This window comes from Bombina bombina, chromosome 2, assembly GCF_027579735.1.
Source record: "Bombina bombina isolate aBomBom1 chromosome 2, aBomBom1.pri, whole genome shotgun sequence".
In the NCBI taxonomy this organism is placed as follows: domain Eukaryota; kingdom Metazoa; phylum Chordata; class Amphibia; order Anura; family Bombinatoridae; genus Bombina; species Bombina bombina.
In genome coordinates this window covers 1,212,936,744-1,212,955,717 of record NC_069500.1, presented here as the reverse complement: position 1 = coordinate 1,212,955,717, position 18,974 = coordinate 1,212,936,744, and the positions used below count along the sequence as shown (strand labels likewise).

The 18,974-nt window shown below is 37.8% G+C and overlaps 1 protein-coding gene across 1 annotated transcript in view; it reads right to left on the bottom strand.

Moving 5' to 3' along the window:
* Window positions 1–14,154, bottom strand: part of LONRF1 (LON peptidase N-terminal domain and ring finger 1) — a 25,794-nt gene extending 11,640 nt beyond the window's left edge. The window contains exons 1-8 of the mRNA XM_053703935.1: window positions 13,549–14,154; window positions 7,309–7,427; window positions 5,227–5,349; window positions 4,534–4,680; window positions 817–1,054; window positions 467–560; window positions 219–333; window positions 1–116 (exon numbers count right to left, since the gene is read on the bottom strand). The exon at window positions 1–116 is cut by the window's left edge and continues 6 nt beyond it. Of these exons, the coding sequence (XP_053559910.1) occupies window positions 1–116; window positions 219–333; window positions 467–560; window positions 817–1,054; window positions 4,534–4,680; window positions 5,227–5,349; window positions 7,309–7,427; window positions 13,549–13,996 (1,400 nt within the window). The 5' untranslated portion in view covers window positions 13,997–14,154. The remainder of the gene's footprint in view (window positions 117–218; window positions 334–466; window positions 561–816; window positions 1,055–4,533; window positions 4,681–5,226; window positions 5,350–7,308; window positions 7,428–13,548) is intronic.
* Between the last annotated feature and the right edge of the window lie 4,820 nt (window positions 14,155–18,974).

The window sequence follows — 18,974 nt, the reverse complement described above, 5'->3', positions numbered from 1 at the left end:
ATCTCTGCTGTTTCTTCTTCATGGATTATTTTCCTATCTGACAGCGCTTCAGGGAGATACCTCTTTATTAGATCTTCCAACATATGGGTCACATTGTAGTTTCTAGTAGCTAGGTACTAAAACGGAATGGAATATAAAAAAATTAATATCAGTATAGCACAAGAATATAGGGGGGGGGGAGGGAACAAAAAAACAAACACAAAAGTAGCATGCGTTACCTCTGTCAAACTTTCTTTGCATAAGGGACACTGTGGTGTGTGATCTAAACAACGCTCCAAACATTTTTTGCAAAACGTATGTCCACATGGGGTGGTCACTGGCTCATAGAATAATCTAAAATTTAGATTAAAAATAAATAAATAATAAAATCAAAAAAATCTAAACAGGACCATTTTTAAAAAAAAATAAGTTGGAAAAAAAAAAACAAAAAAAAAACAGTATTTTGTGGTGTGTATTTCTAACTTACCTCATACAAAGGGAGCATTCAAAATCGGCCAGATCAACATGACCTTCTGGAATATTCCTGCTGGCAATTAAATATTTTCCTGGTTCTGATGTTTCTACGATGAAACAGAGTGGAAAGATAAGATGCTATTTGATGAGCTGGTAAATGCCAGGAAGACGACAGATCAGCTTGAGGCTTACACAACTCTCACATTCCAAAACAAATGAAGTTATCTATAACTATGCAAATTATGTTGTGAAACGATATACTATATGTTAAATACAAGCAGATTCTCAAATTGTATTCACTACTAAGGCGGGTGTGTGTTAATGTTAACAGTAAAAATGTGGCATAAAATATATGGAACCTACCTTCCTGCTTCACATGCTTCTTTCTTTCATCTTCACATACACTTGCATCTTGTTCAGAGAAAGAAAATTTTCTTTTTAGAAAGATTCCCTTTTCCTTTCTGGATAATAATGGCTCTGATGCCACCCTTTTAAGGCTCTCGCTTGCGGCTGGCTCTTCAGGAGAGTAAATCAGTTGTATGGATTGCACTCTGTGTAGGCAACTGCTACTCAAATCCTTTGCTTTTGGCATGTCCTTATTCTACAGAATGAAGAAAATCATTCAGTTCAATAGCATTGCACAGCTAAATCAATTGGAAAATTCAAAAGCAGTGACATTAAAGGAAATTAGGATGGCATAGAACGTCATAAGGCCGCAAAGGGGTTAAAATGCTTCCAACATTTGAACCAAGTGAGCAAATACAACCTCCACATACTTTTTAAACAAAACAAAAAAACATACACAGTATATAACTGCAACTAAAGAGCCATTATAGGAGACATATTACAATGCTCTAATTCTTTAAAGTATGTAAGAACATTAGTGACCCTGCAAAGAGGTTAAAAAAGGGACATGAAACCCCAAAATTTGTCTTTAAAGATTCAGATGAAACGTGATTTTAAACGAACAGCAATGCAGATGAAACGTGATTTTAAACGAACAGCAATGCAGATGAAACGTGATTTTAAACGAACAGCAATGCAGATGAAACGTGATTTTAAACGAACAGCAATGCATTACTGGGCGCTAGATGCTTTACTGGGAGCTAGCCTCTTCATGGATTCACCAGATGTCTTCAGATAGCTCCCAGTAGTGCAGCAATTTGGAAAGTATAGATGAGAAGAAAGACAGATGCGCCACATGGCCCAATATTGTTTGTTCCACACAAAATAAATGATCAAGTTGTGCTATATTGAACTCACAATCTAAGGAGCACTCCAATTAGTGCAGTGGGCGCAGTCTGGGATCTATGACAGTCACCCAGCAGACCGACCTCTTGGTATAGAGATGGATATTCTGTGATAAAGATACAAAAAGACACAAAGGTGCCTATATGGCCTAGTACAGTCTTAACCCAAAGAGCAATAGTGTGTATAGTATATAAATCAGACAGGAAGGGATCAATACAGTCACCCAACAGACTATGACAAGGCTTCCACAGGAGGCAATCGGCAAAAGTCCAGTGGACCAAGGATAGATCCAAATAATACACGATAGCAAGTGTTTTTATATAAGAGTTATAAACTTTACTTAAAAGGATAAAATCAAGCAACGCGTTTCTCAGCAATAAGCTGTTTCATCAGGCTTATAAAAAATGACTAAAACACTTGCTATATATAACCCACAATTTGTATCAACATAATTAGCGACACCTGTAGTGGGAGTGGCTGAAGGCCATGAATGTTGATAGGTTCTACTATGAGGGAGTTGACTTCAGCCACTCCCACTACAGGTGTCGCTAATTATGTTGATACAAATTGTGGGTTATATATAGCAAGTGTTTTAGTCATTTTTTATAAGCCTGATGAAACAGCTTGTTGCTGAGAAACGCGTTGCTTGATTTTATCCTTTTAAGTAAAGTTTATAACTCTTATATAAAAACACTTGCTATCGTGTATTATTTGGATCTATCCTTGGTCCACTGGACTTTTGCCGATTGCCTCCTGTGGAAGCCTTGTCATAGTCTGTTGGGGGACTGTATTGATCCCTTCCTGCCTGAATAGCATCAATGGAGATGCTACAAAAATTGTGAGTATATATATATATATATATATATATATATATATATATATATATATATATATATATTATACACACTATTGCTCTTTGGGTTAAGACTGTACTAGGCCATATAGGCACCTTTGTGTCTTTTTGTATCTTTATCACAGAATATCCATCTCTATACCGAGAGGTCGGTCTGCTGGGTGACTGTCATAGATCCCAGACTGCTCCCACTGCACTAATTGGAGTGCTCCTTAGATTGTGAGTTCAATATAGCACAACTTGATCATTTATTTTGTGTGGAACAAACAATATTGGGCCATGTGGCGCATCTGTCTTTCTTCTCGTCTATAGATTATCCTTATAGGGTCCAGGCCGGGTCCTCTACAGATTGCTGCCTTGAACCCCTCCAGTCCATCTTCTAAAGACTTTGTAATCTACTCATTTATTGTATTTTTGTTCCAAAACAACTGGACATTTTATGTATTAACTGTGTTAACAATTCTATGAGTCACATTGATCTGTTTTGTATTCATCAGCCTTAGACATACACCACACTAACCCATCATATATATTACATAGTTACTGAGTATTAATTCTACCATTGTATTCCCATTGCACATCTAAGTATTTATACTAATTAACATTCCTAGGGCGCCCCCTATCTTATAGACAATTTGAAAAGTAGTTTAAAAATCACTTGCTCTATTTGAAACATGAAAATATTGCTTTTCATTTCCCTTTAAATACAGAGTTACAGGGCTGCTAATATTAAAGGATTACAAACCTTTTGTTTTTTTGCACAGAAATGGAACACAAATTGTATCCAACATAATTAAATATAAGCTAAATGACCTACTTTTGTTCTCCAACGATGCTTCTTATAGTTATAAAATATAATAATTTTTTGGCAATAACGTCACTAAACCAAACCCACAAATATGGGCAATACATGATCCAAAGCAATATCCAATAGGATGGCGAGTGCCTGAATATAATTATCTGACGATATCGTCACCCTGCGCATGCGCATTTGAATTGTTCAATTCACGCATGCGCATATTACCTCCCTGATGCCCGAATTATTGAGCGGGTCTCCTAAATTCATCATAGACTTCCAGTGAGTGACATCTACAATGACATTATTAGTGCCTACTCATGCGCATCGCGGCTAAGAGCCGCCATATTCCAGCCTGGGTTCTCAGCCCAGATTGGAAAAACAGCAACTGTACCCACAGAGTGGGTTTGGAAATAAATAAAAAATCTAAATGAAATTGCGGCGGAACAGTAATTATTTAGAAATGAAAGTGCATTTAAAAGTTTTATTTATAAAGGTTCAATCAATTTAAACCAAGTTGTTTTTTTTTATTACAGTGTCCCTTTAAAATGACATGCTGTAACAAATTAAAGAATCGTTTTTACTATAATGGTACTGGACTTCACTAATGAAGCACCACTGTATTGCATTTACATTTGTCTTTTTTTATATCCGAGTTTTACCCTGTGTTTTAAATCATAATAATGAATATATACTACAAAATGATTATACAGGATTCAATTTTGAACAATTTTACAAAAAAAAAAAAAAAAAAAAAAAAAAAAAAAAAAAAAAAAAGGTACAAACTGTCATGATTTAGAATCTACAAGGGGAGTGCAACTACTGCTTTAAGCCACCGTTCTACCGATAAAACAATATTAACAGTAAAAATGGTGCATACCTAGGTATGATTAGGAGCGGCAATGCACTACTGGACGCTAGCTACACATACATGGCTCTGGCTCACCTGATGTATGCGCAGCTAGCTTCCAGTAGTGCATTGCTGCTCCTTCAACATAGGATACAAAGAGAATGAAGTCAATCTCATAATAGAAGTAAATTAGAATGTTATTTAAATCTTATGTGCAGTAAGAATCATGAAAGTAAAATTGTGTTTCATGTCCCTTTAAGAGGAGTATACATGGCCTTATATGCTCATAATGCTTATGGATGAACATCTGCCCATTGCACTAAAAATTACCTCATCCTCACAGCGGTTATGGGCAGGTTCTTCGTCAGTGCCAAGCACAAATGGTTTGAGTGGGGAACGTGCTGGTGAATTCCAAACAGGATCCTTCAAAGATTCTTTCACATTCTCTGGTACCGGAGATAACAAGTCACAAAGTAACTGTAAAAAGAATAAAAATGTATTATTAAACATAACACACACACTTATTTCCATTTGTCTGAACTAGTACATTTTGTTTCTCCTTAGAGTTAACCTTTGTCCCTGACTAGTAAACTCTTGTGCTATGTCCCAATCACATGGTTATACACCTCTACTAAGTTTGTTAAATATGAATAAAGTGTTATTTTATAATGAGCTGTAACAACGCTACAACATAAGCTACTGTACTAACCATTATGACATTCAGCAGCAGTATAGAGGGGGGACAAATAAATATAGATCTTGAAAACTATACTTCACTTAGCTCAAAGGGGGGGCTGGGTTCAATATTTTTCTAGCATGTACAGTATATGAAACTGCAACAGTTAAACATGTTTTTGAATGAAAAGGATTGACAATTTCTAAGCCTAGCATTGCTATATGTATTTAGCCTTAGAAATGTTCATATTCAATAAAATGGGATTTTTTTTTGGGGCTAACCAATACATTTTTCAACTGTTAATGTGTTCGATAGACCTTTTATAAAGCACAAAAGCAAAACAATACCTTTTCTATTTCTTCCCTGGCAGGTCCAAACTCTTCATCAAGTGCCAGACAATGAAGATAAAACTTCAAGGATTCATACAGGTGTCCCATTTTCTGCAACACATTTGCCTTCTTAGAGTACACCTAATAAGTAATACAAAGAAATGTTTGTCACACTGAATTAAGCACTTTTACAGCCACACTACACTGATAGAAGGTGATATTTTAGCATTTGGATAAACAAGAGAATTATATTATTTGGCTTGAATATTCACACTTTTAATGTGCGTTTTTGTATTTCTATACCCGTTAAGCTTGAATTCAGGGCTGTAATCATTACATTTAAGACTTGCTTTGCCATATGAAACAAAAAGGTACAAGCACTGTTTATTTCAAAAGGATATTAAAGAGTACTTCTTGAGTAAAAAAAAAAAAAAAAAAAAAGTTTTAATCAAAGTAAACATAAAAAGAAACAGACTGTGTTAAAAATAGCAGACATGCTGAAAACTTGCATTCTGCCCCTTCTGAGCAGAGACAGATCCTGTCTCACTAGCTTTTAGTGAATAGTAAAATCAGCTCATGTTACTCTAAAAGTTTTTAAATCAAGCTAGATACCTTCCTAGAGAGAGCCAAGTGCCCTTGCAGGGCTGTGACAGAAGTAATTAACACTTAAAGGGACACTGAACCCAAATTTTTCTTTCGTGATTCAGATACAGCGTGCCATATTAATCAACTTTTTAATTTACTCCTATTATCAAATTTTCTTCATTCTCTTGGTATCTTTATTTGAAATGCAAGAATTTAAGTTTAGATGCTAGCCCATTTTTGGTGAACAACCTGGGTTGCTCTTGCCGATTGGTGGATAAATTCATCCACCAATAAAAAGTGCTGTCCAGAGTACTGAAGAAAAAAAAAAAAAAAAAAAAAAAAAAAAAAAAAGGCTTAGAAGCCTTATTTTTCAAATAAGGATAGCAAGAGAACGAAGAAAAATTAATAGGAGTAAAATTACAAAATTGCACGCTCTATCTGAATCACAAAAGAAAAAAATTTGGGTTCAGTGTCCCTTTAATAAGAAAAGGTAAATTTAAGAATGATGAATAATACATATCACGATGATTTCCATTAAAAGGGACAGTTTACTCAAACATTTTCTCCCCTTTAATTTGTTCCCAAAGCTCCAATTTACCTGCTGGAGTGTATTAAATTGTTTAAAAGTATTTCCATTACACTTATATTGGCATTTGAAATAGTTTATTTAGCCTGTGGTATCCCCACCCATCCTGAAAGTTTTTGGCCATGAGGCCAAGCTGTATTAACACAGCCAGTAGAAGAAATTACACTCCCAGTTGGTTATAGAAGAGATAAGGTAATAAAATGTTAATTTTCCATTGTTCTCTACAAGTATTGGTAATTGGTTTATGGACAGATATAAGATAAAGAAGCAGGTATATGTACACAATGTGATACAGTAATGAGATCTGATTATATCTACAAGCTCAACCTATTTTATTAGGTTGTGGCTTTAAAACACAAAATCAGCTAATTCACATACACAAATAAGCAAATTTCATACATTTTATACTCTGCAGTGGGTAAAAAAAAAAAAAAAGTAATTGGAAACACAAACAATGTTATAGTACACTGTCCCTTTAAGTCACTTTTTTTAATTACAGCAGTTAAAGTTTATCCCTTTAAGCAGACAAGTATAAGGAGACCATGCAACAACAACAACAACAACAACAACAACCCACAGGCCACAAAAAAGCAAATGTTTCAAGAAGAAGAAAAAAAAAAAAAAAAAAAAGCCGCCTGTTTTTCAGAAGCACCATTTTTGTAATGCTTCTAACAAAACAAGTTCCTCTCATATCTATGACTTTTTGGTATTTAGTTTTTATATCATCAGTATGGTACACAAGGAGAATTTATGAGAATGCTATTATGTTGTACAAAAAATAACAATCAGGTCATTATGTGTTGCTGAATTTTGTACAGCTGTGGTTTAATAGAACCATCTTGTTGCTTTACTATAAGCCAATTGTAAACAGCAACTTATGTATAGACGCCATCACATTGATACACTAGAATCAGTGGAATATACATTACCTCTGGCCAGTTGGGCTGATTTAAAAGTACAAAGTTCAGTTCCTCAAGAGCTCGATCATATTCATATAGTCCGCTGTATGCCTCAGCCATGTAAACATGTAGCGTCAAGTCATAAGGCTCTGTTTGAGGGTTGGGAAAAAGGATTGTAAGTTAAAACACATACTATGTTAAAATGATAAAATGTTTGACACATCGTAAAAGTTTAAAGTACACCAAAGTGCGCCAGATAGAGCATGCAATTTTAAGCAACTTTCTAATTTACTGAGATTATCGATTTTTCTTCATTCTCTTGCTATCTTTATTTTTTTTAAAAAGGCATCTAAGCTATTTTTTTGGTTCAGGTTCCATGGACAGCACTTGATAATTGGTGGGTGAATTTATCCACCAATCAGCAAGAACAACCCAGGTTGTTCACCAAAAATGGGCCGGTATCTAAACTTACATTCTTGCTTTTCAAATAAAGATACCAAGAGAATGAAGAAAATTTGATAATAGAAGTAAATTAGAAAGTTGCTTAAATTTGCATGGATCTATCTGAATCACGAAAGAAAAAAAAAATTGGGTTCAGTGTCCCTTTAAAGTGATGGTAAATCCTAGTGTTTTTGAAATTCTAGTATGAACCAGTGCAACAAATAAAAAGGGACTTTCAGTCATGAAGTATAAAATACTGAAAGTTCCTTTATTTGTCTGTAGCATATTTGGCCCCGAGTGCCTTAGGCTGCCCATGGCAGAACAATATTTTTCAGTGAGGTGATCTTAGCCAATAGCGAGCTCCAAGCTAGATATCCGGCATAATGCCAACTGGGCCGCACGGCTATTGGCTAAGAGGTGGAAACGTCACATCATTGAAAAAAATAGCGTTCTGCTGTGGGCAGCCTGAGGCGCTCAGCGTGACATATGCTACAGGCAAATAAAGGAACTTTCAGCACGAGGTATTTAATACTTCATGACTGAAAGTCCCCTTTATTTGTTGCACTGTTAAATCCTAGCATTTCACAAACACTAGGATTAACCATTACTTTAAGCATGTTATTAGATGTCAAAATTTTGACTTACAGGGACAGTAAACACCTTGTTCTACAGTATGACAGCAGAAGTGGTGACCTGTAATTACAACAAAATCAGCCAAGCCTAAATATTTAAATGCAAACTAATATTTTGTAGGTTGAGTTCAGCTATTGAAAAACAGTTGCAGCACACCACTTGCCTCATTTGGAGGAGCCAATATGGTCTTAAGTCTGCAGCTAACAAGGCTAGCACCAGTCATGCAAGTATAAGATGCACTGCAGTTATTTTCTTTCAAAGCCAATTAGGGGAATGCATGTAGCAGGGTTATTCTTGAAGTCTGAAATGTGCTTTTTCAGATCTGAGAATTAGAAAAGCCACAAATTTCAGAGTTTAAATTACATGAAAAAGGGGACAAGATAAATAATGAAAGGAGATTGTAAAGTTGTTTCACTATACATAACTAAACCATTTTATTGAAATGGAAAGTGGTAGGAATTATTATCCCGGGACAATATTGGAAGATGAGTCTTGGATGAAAACAGTGACCTTCTCAGACGTCTGGGAAACAATTACCAAAATAACACACACAGGCAGGTTATCATTAGCAAAGGTTTCGTTTATTGTGGACCCAAAAGCACAATATATAGACGTGGATACATTTGGGCACACGTGGGCATTTCTGGTGCGTAGCATCATCTTATTGGCCAAGCGAAAGGTATTTACTGTCCATTTAAATGTTCTATTCAGTTAGAGCATTTTAAACAAAATCCCTTGTCTCGCTGTGTGTGCTCCAGCCTTTGTGAATTAGTCTTTAAAGGTGGAGGAAGTTCTATTGCTCCTCAATGTGCTTGCTGGCGGCTCCTACATTTGTGTCAAACCCTCATCGATAGATTATTCGTACACAAAGTTATTAAAACTTTCTTCCCAGCAGTAGTGGACCTACTCAACATTGTTTTCGGACCCTCAAAAGTAACTCCTTAGTATGCTATAGGCCCCCAGCACTTGGGACCTGGTGCCACTGCATTAAAGTGACACTGAACCCAAATGTTTTCTTTCATGATTCAGATAGAGCATGAAGTTTTAATCAACTTTCTAATTTATTCCTATTATCAATTTTTCTTCTCTCTCTTGCTATATTTATTTTAAAAGCAGGAATGTAAATCTTATCAGCCAGCCCATTTTAGATTCAGAACCATGGATAGCGCTTGCTTATTGGAGGCTTACATTTACCCACCAATAAAGCAAGAATAACCCAGGTTCTGAACTAAAAATGGGCCGGCTCCTATGCATCACATTCCTGCTTTTTAAATAAAGATAGCAAGAAAAGGAAGAAAAAAAATGATAATAATAGGAGTAAATTAGAAAGTTGCATGCTCTATCTGAATCATGAAAGAAAAAAAAATGTGGGTTTAGTGACCCTTTAATGGTAGTTCTCCCCTGATTCCCAGGACTAATAAACACACTTTTCATTTATGCGCTAAACTTTAAAATGTGCAAGTTTTAATCCTAATTATTCACTTAATTGATAATACATACAGTAAACAAATGCTAATTGATGACAAAAATGTAATTCTTTGCATTGTATCAAATTAGTAGCCTGTTCTTTAAACCCAACTCGCACTTTCCTTTTCAGACTGTGCTGTGTGCCACTGGTTTTGTAACAGATGATGTAAGAACCAAGTTTCATAACCAGTCATGTGATACATAGGGAGTCTTCCTACAGTAAATGCCAGAAAAGGACAATTGCAGCATTTAGACTTGCAATAAAAATAATTATTCACCTCTATAGATAAAATGAACTTTTTGTTAATAGGCCATAAAATGTACAGAGTCATATGATGTGATGCCATTTTATATCGGGGCTAAGAACAAGAGAAGGGAATTATGTGTATTGTTTTTTTAAAACATTTATTTGTAATACAGCAATAGATTCTGCAGTGCTAAAACATGGTGTACAAACAAACAAAACAATACTGAAGACAGACTGGGGCAGGAGGATTACAGTGCTTATTTTTCAGCCTGTAAATATACCCCTTTACACTCAGAACACACAGATGCTATGTTTAACCCACACAAAAAAAAACCTGCATTTCCAATCACCTATGTTAGTGTAATAATAACATGTTCTAATTTATCACGGCATATTAATTTGTTATCATGCATTGGTATCAATGTGCAGTCCACACAAAGGTGTAAAAAAATTCTCCTGAAGAACCACAATGCATTGCTGCTCCAGAGAAGGGTCACAGCTGGTGAGCCAATCAATGCCTGTAGCCACCAATCACCGGCTGTATCCTGCCTTAGCAGATCTCCTGCTGCACATTAGGATCTGTACAGTGTTTTTAACAAAGGACACCAAAAGAACAAAGTAAATGTGACAATAGAATGTAAGCTCACGAGTCCACCTGTCCTGTTGATCGTTATATATAAAGATGGCTTACAGCAACCCTCTACCCTTACGATTTATGCAAAATGTCTTCCGATTATTTTACTCTGCTACTGTACCCAAATTTTTTCTTTCATGATACAGATAGAGCATGCAATTTTAAGCAGCTTTCTAATTTACTCCTATGATCAAATTTTATTCATTCTCTTGATATCTTTATTTTAAAGGCAAGAATTTAAGTTTAGATGCCGGCCCATTTTTGGTGAACAACCTGGGTTGTCCTTGCTGATTGGACAGCATCAATAAACAAGTGCTGTCCATGGTTCTGAACCACAAATTGGCTGGCTCCTTAGCTTAGATGTCTTTTTTTTCAAATAAAGAAAGCAAGAGAACGAAGAAAAATTGATAATAGGAGTAAATTAGAAAGTTGCTTAAAATTGCTTGCTCTATATGAATCACAAAAGAAAAAATTTGGGTTCAGTGTCCCTTTAATGTTACAGCTCTGGGTTATATGTTGGTGCTTTATAAATAAATAAAAATAACAAAAGTATAATAAAAAATGTGTAAAATTACATGCTTCACCCGAATCACGAAAGCTTAATTTTGACTTTCCTATCCCTTTAAGGCTCATGCTAAAGAAACAGTTTGGTTTACTTGAGATCTATTCTAAGTCCTGTGTATCGCTAACTATAAAACACTGAGCACCATGGCTAAATTAATCTGGGAATCACTGGCGTAACATGTACCAAATGTGAATTGATTTGTCACAGTAGCGCAAAGATAAGTTTGTGAAGTTAATACATCTACTTGCAACAAGCTACTCCTTGGAAGTGGCTACCATTTGTATGTATCACTATGATTAATTAAAATAGAAGATCTATGCATCTGGTACTTTACTCACAGCTCTATATAAATATATTTTTTACTTAATTTTCTGTGCTTTTGTAAATCTAGGTATTATTCGAACATTGTAATACAGGGCTTAATAAACCTAGGAGCCTTGGCTCTCCCATTTGCCTACTGCCTGTACCAGAAGACAACTTGGCAGTGCATGCTGGGGAATGTAATTCACATGGGAGCTACAATTCTAAACATGCCATGCTGCTAATCTCCTCCGCTATCAGCATGCACAGAGCCCATGGTGCACAGCATACACACACAAATGCTGTTGATTTGAACATGCCTAGTCACACAGTCCACTGCAGCACTGTTAGGGCTAGATTTATCAATGCTGAGGCGTACAGGGGCTTGCCTGTGGCGGGGCGAAATTACCCGTAGGTAATTAACATTGCACACAAGCGCAATTTTGGCTGTGCGCGGGCAGGAGCTGTCAATCTCCTTGGTCGGACTCTACCGAGGAGATTTCATTTTGCCACAATAGAGATGGCGAAGATGTTAGGAAAGCAGCGGTCTGGTGACCGCTGCTTGATAAATCGCAGCGAGCAAGTTCTTGTGAGAACTTGCTGCCGCAAGGGCTTGATAAATCTAGCCCTTAGTGTGCATATTATGGGAAAGCGACACTGCAATCAGCAGTATGAGTGTGTGCACCTCCTAAAAATTGTGTGTTTCTGTGCATTTGTGTGAGTGCCAGACGCACCCACTCTAGTTTGAGAGTGTAGTCCATTTTCGTGTGTGTCAGAAAATCACTTGTAACTTTTACAAGAAGCATTTTTGCTAATGGAAGTGTATTGCAAAAATGCTTCTGTTTCAAATTAAAATGCATTTATGCAGATCTAAATGTTGACCTTTCTATCCCTTTAAAGTGATATAAAACCCAATTTTTTTTCTCACGATTTAGATAGAGCATGCAATTTTAAGCAACTTTACTCATAGCCAAGCCGGATTTCCCACACGGCTATTGGCTAAGAGGTGGAAACGTCATCTCTCAGCCAAATAGCGAAGATAGCGTTCTGCCGGTGGGCTACCTTAGCAGCTCAGTGCGGCGAACACTTGGAATAAATAAAGGAGCTTTTAGAATTAAGTATTTTATACTTCATGAATGAAAGTTCCTTTATTTGCTCCGTTTGTTTACAATCACTTTAACTAATAAAAGCCTAAATAAAGCCATCTACCAGTGTGTTTTCCTGGCTGATAACTGGAACCTGCCTTGATATAAGGCTGGAATGCAGGAAAACAGCTCAGAAAAAAACACTTATGAAAGAAAACCTGCAGCTCACGTTTTCCCTGTGTAAGTACCATTTTTTAAAACCATAAGATGCACTGCTACTATACTTCAAAGCAAGTCAACAGTTGCAGAAGAAGAATACAGATTTTTTCTCTAGTTTTAAACAAAGTGTATTTTTATATAGTTATTTTTTGAGTAAAATAGTATTTATTTGATCAAAACTCATCTCTGAAGTAAAATGAAGGAATGGAATCTTATTTTTTAATGGATGTTAAATATAAGAAATAATGACTTCCATTGGGTATTTACAAAGTACAGTACCTAAAATGGCACCTGCTATTTTAAATCCAGCAGAAGTTGATTGCATATGTTGTCATGTATGTGATAATTCTGCAGATACATTCAATTGCTGGAAACAATATGGGCTGCTTGCAATTGTTATTTATGAATAAATATTCAAAACACAGCGGAAGTCTCTTCTCAGTATATGTGGATCTTGCTGCCAATCTGCAGTTTAAGATTGGTCTATCTGAACAAAGCCTATAGCAAGAATAGACACTTTAGCACTTACAATATTTCCCCCTACCTTACTCTTTGGGGAGCAAAAAAACGATGTGCCCTGTTTTTTTATAAATACAAATAATTTCCTTATTGCTTTTCAGACACTATAGTGACAGACGACATCAGGCGATTACACTGTCATTACAATAAGGAATATTACCTTCCTGAAGGGCTTCCTGGCTCTTCCGTATCACCTCCCGGTACTCTTGGGCCTCCAGCAGCTCGGAGATACACCGGTCCTGCCAGCTAAATCTAGCAACCTGCGGGAACCATTTATCGGTCACATTCTTTAGCAGAACACAAGTCCGTCGGGGTAAGCGGCCCATGTCACCCCGGCACAGGCGACAGCGGCTCCTGGGCTCCCCTTTCAGACAGTGTCGGCAGTACGTGTGACCGCACTGTGCTGTCACGGGGTCAAGTAATAGGTTACCGCAACCCGGGCAGCTTAACAGTGGACTTGAGGCTGCGGACACCACATTCTCTTCCCGGGATTTGTAAGTCAGCAGCAGACAGTGCACCAGGGCTTGTAGCTGGTGACGAGTCCGTGCGGGGGATCCCTGGTTCAACGTAGACGAGCAGTGCTCCAGAGCCTCTCTCAGCGCCTGCATCCCGGATGGAGCGGCAAATTAACTCACTGTACGATGATTTCAATTGTTCTGTTCTCTAGATTGCTGGGCCACTCAACATTCCACCGTTAATTCTGCCATGGAACCTTCTCACAACATCCCTACACACACCCTCCCACAGCTTCTGTTACAGGTTACATAAAGACAGCGAAAGCTCTGCCAGGCGCTCACGTGACTGCGACTGAGACTTCTGATTGGTTCATATTACAGGTTACAAAACCTACCTCCGTAGAGTTTCATAACAGTGGAGGCGGGAGGGGCAGAGAGTAAGAGGTTGGCTGTGGGTTTTTTAGATAACACATGTAATTGAATAACCCTGTATTACGCGACAGCTCACATAACTTTGTATAACCCAAGTGCAAGTAGTTTGAATAGAATAAAAACATCGTTTTCTTTGCTTTATTATAGTTTATAACCCGTTTCAGCCCCATACAAGTGAAATATTTAATTCCTTTTAATTTACAGAGATTGCTTTGGGGCACACGTGGCACACATACTTTGTGACGTATTGGTTCTATTCACAAACATTCTCTTAACAATATTTCTACTATAGTTTCCTGTTATTACTTTTAACTATTTTTAAACTATTTCTATAACACTCAGGAGAGTAAATGATTATACTCACGTACTAGTAGAGCAGAGCTTTCCAAACTTTTCATGTTGGTGACACACTTTGTAGACCTACATCATTTCGCAACACAGTAATTCAGTTGTACTAGCAAAAAGGAGGTTAAACTAACTTGTTTTAAAAGATACAGACACATACATAGATTATCTAATAACAAAATGCATTTACAAGTAACAGTATGTATGTGCAAGAATTAAAAAAAGTTTAACAACACCAATAGCTATTTACTATTTTAATGGGATGTATGAGGTTGATGGGATGAACACAGTTTCAGAATATTTGGTGTAATATTAGATAAAGACACTCACATTTCATCATCAAGCATTTTTAAGCTTCCACTTCCTATCCATATATCAAGAGCAGGAGCAGCAATGCACTACTGGGAGCTAGTTGCAAAAAAATCCCACTGACTTCTGACTTCAGCTCAGCATTTAAGCTGCCACCGACTGACTACTGCCCACGCTGCAAACACACTGCTGTCCCACTCACTGGCTACACTTGCATTCACAAGCCAATTAAGGAGACTACACGTGCAGTCAGGAGCCAATGTGCCGCCAAATCCGCCAATGGTAATAGTTTCAGTTCCCACTGAGCTGTGCCAATTGGTTAAGATGATCTGTGACCCACTAGGTATCAATCACATGTCAACCATGTGATATGCGTAGCAGGCAGGTGGAAAGTCAGAAACCAAAAAACAATTTAAAAAAATAAATTTAAATTTTAAAAAATTTGTGCTGAAGCAGGGACACACCTACACACTGCTGCCGACACACTAGTGTGTCCCGACACACAGTTTGGAAAGCACTGTAGTAGAGGCTGAAAGGGAGATCTCCTAGGGTCACGTGATCTATAGACTCCAAGTTGCCCACTACCACTGGCTTATAAGATTGCTTTTAAGGTGGTTGTTTTTTTAAAAAATTAATATTCCTTTAGCTTGTGCACTTTTAAAACATGTTTATTATTTCTAATTGATATACACTTTTTGATTCCACTTAAAGGGGCAGTAAACACCTTAACTAGGCTTACCAGAAGTCCCACTTTTACTGGGATTGTCCCGGTTTGGAGGCGCTGTCCCAGTGTCCCACCCAGTTGTTCATTCTGTCCCAGTAGGGTTGCCACCTCCAGGTTTCAAATCGTGTCTGGGTTTCAGCCCACCTGTCTGGACTGTGGCTCTCCAGCATAGTTGGATGCTGGTACTTTGTTACATACAGCCCTGCTTAGCTTAACGTTCGTGTCCTTCAAAGTTTACATTTAGTAATACCGGCTGAGTGAGCAGCATAGGGTTTTTTTAATTTTGTAGTGTTACTTGGTTTATTTTTCTAAAAATTTAACACCCCCCGACCCCTGGTGACATTGCCGGTAATACACCTTTAGGGGAATCATATGGGTATGACCAGGAAGTACAGGCAGGATTTTCTGGCCTGGATCTTGCTTTACTTCATGCAGGATAGAATTTTGGCTGTAATCGTCCTGCATTATGGTATAGAGTAGCCTCTTAAACAGCTTTAGCAGGTACGTGTTTCTTTTTTACTTTCATTCAATGTTGTATTTATGCCTTATCAGTATTTGGCTCTGTTCCTTAATTAGACACATAAAACACATATTACACTGCAGATATTAAATTGTGAAATTGATAATTATGAAAGTGATAATTATGCTTAATGTTTAGTATTATTTAGAATATGAGATTTATATTATTGATTTATTTGCCATGACAACGTAATGGTGCCTTTTTCACTAGGGGGTGGTGTTATGGTCTATTTAAACTGTGTGATTCACTTGTTTGACTGAGGAAGGGTAGAGTATCCACGAAACATTACACACATAAAAGCTACTACTTTAAAAGGACCGGTAATTGCCACGCCCCCTTGACCACGCTCCTGACCACACCCCCACTGGCACCGCACCAGGTGGTCCCAGTTTCACCTCTAAAAATTATGGTAAGCCTAACCTTAACCCCTTAGTGACCACATCACTTTTCCATTTTCTAACCGTTTGGGACCAAGGCTATTTTTACATTTCTGCTCAGGGATAGGCAAGGTGTCCATACACGGACACTGGTGTCCGTTACTAGCCCTTGCAGTGTCCACCACAACCTTAGTATATCTTTTCTTTCTGATTAAATAATAGGAATAAAAAAATATGTAGTGTGAATAAAGTTAGTGACTTGTCAAGAGACTGCTAGCGATATTGGGTGATAAGTTATGGAATAACTAAAGCCTGAGTGAAATACTGGATGTGTATCTGCATCTGTATAATAGCACCCAGCTCTATACAAAGACACAGTAGTGACACTGGCACATGCGTATAGCCAGACAAGGGTTGGTTATAGAGTCAGTGGTATCTGGATCAGTATAATAACACCCAGCGCTATATAATGACACAGTAGTGACACTGGCACATGTGTATAGCCAGACAAGGGCTGGTTATAGATTCAGTGCTATCTGCATCAGTATAATAACACCCAGCACTATATAATGACACAGTAGTGACACTGGCACATGGGTATAGCCAGACAAGGGTTGGTTATAGATTCAGTGCTATCTGCATCAGTATAATAACACCCAGCACTATATAATGACACAGTAGTGACACTGGCTCATGGGTATATCCAGAGGAGGGCTGATTATAGGATCAGTGGTATCTGCATCAGTATAATAACACCCAGCACTATATAATGACACAGTAGTGACACTGGCACATGGGTATAGCCAGAGGAGGGCTGGTTATAGATTCAGTGCTATCTGCATCAGTATAATAACACCCAGCACTATATAATGACACAGTAGTGACACTGGCACATGGGTATAGCTAGAGGAGGGCTGGTTATAGGATCAGTGGTATCTGCATCAGTATAATAGCACCCAGCACTATATAATGACACAGTAGTGACACTGGCACATGGGTATAGCCAGAGGAGGGCTGGTTATAGGATCAATGGTATCTGCATCAGTATAATAACACCCAGCACTATATAATGACACAGTAGTGACACTGGCACATGGGTATAGCCAGAGGAGGACTGGTTATAGGATCAGTGGTATCTGCATCAGTATAATAACACCCAGCACTATATAATGACACAGTAGTGACACTGGCACATGGGTATAGCCAGAGGAGGGCTGGTTATAGATTCAATGCTATCTGCATCAGTATAATAACACCCAGCACTGTATAATGACACAGTAGTGACACTGGCACATGGGTATAGCTAGAGGAGGGCTGGTTATAGGATCAGTGGTATCTGCATCAGTATAATAACACCCAGCACTATATAATGACACAGTAGTGACACTGGCACATGGGTATAGCCAGAGGAGGGCTGGTTATAGGATCAATGGTATCTGCATCAGTATAATAACACCCAGCACTATATAATGACACAGTAGTGACACTGGCACATGGGTATAGCCAGAAGAGGGCTGGTTATAGATTCAGTGCTATCTGCATCAGTATAATAACACCCAACACTATATAATGACACAGTTGTGACACTGGCTCATGGGTATAGCCAGAGGAGGGCTGCTTATTGGATCAATGGTATCTGCATCAGTATAATAACACACAGCACTATATAATGACACAGTAGTGACACTGGCACATGGGTATAGCCAGAGGAGGGCTGGTTATAGGATCAATGGTATATGCATCAGTATAATAACACGCAGCACTATATAATGACACAGTAGTGACACTGGCACATGGGTATAGCCAGAAGAGGGCTGGTTATAGATTCAGTGCTATCTGCATCAGTATAATAACACCCAACACTATATAATGACACAGTAGTGACACTGGCACATGGGTATAGCCAGAGGAGGGCTGGTTATAGGATCAATGGTATATGCATCAGTATAATAACACCCAGCACTATAAAATTATGTTTTTAATTTCAAATGTACCTTGGTGCCCTTCACTAAGGTCTGTACTTTGAAAAATGTCCGCCACAGCCTTTGTCTGTGCCTATCCCTGTTTCTGCTGTGTTTGTGTTTAGCTGTAATTTTCCTCTGACCTCACATCTAGGCATTTTATACACATAATAAGAAAAGACACAGACACAGAAATGGGTGAAAAAGACAGCAGCCCGCATTTATTAAATTAAATTAAATGAAGTTAAAAATTTAAAACAACTAAACTTCACTTAAAGGTGCTAACCCTACCCCACATCACGCATACCCCCCAACTGTCCCGATTTTTGCGGGACAGTCCCGATTTTAGGGGTCTGTCCCCCTGTCCCGGGTTGCTAGCCATCTGTCCCGATTTGCCCCACGCATTTAAACATTTTTTTTATTTTTTTTTTAAATTCTGTTGGGCCCATACTCAGAAGCAGCT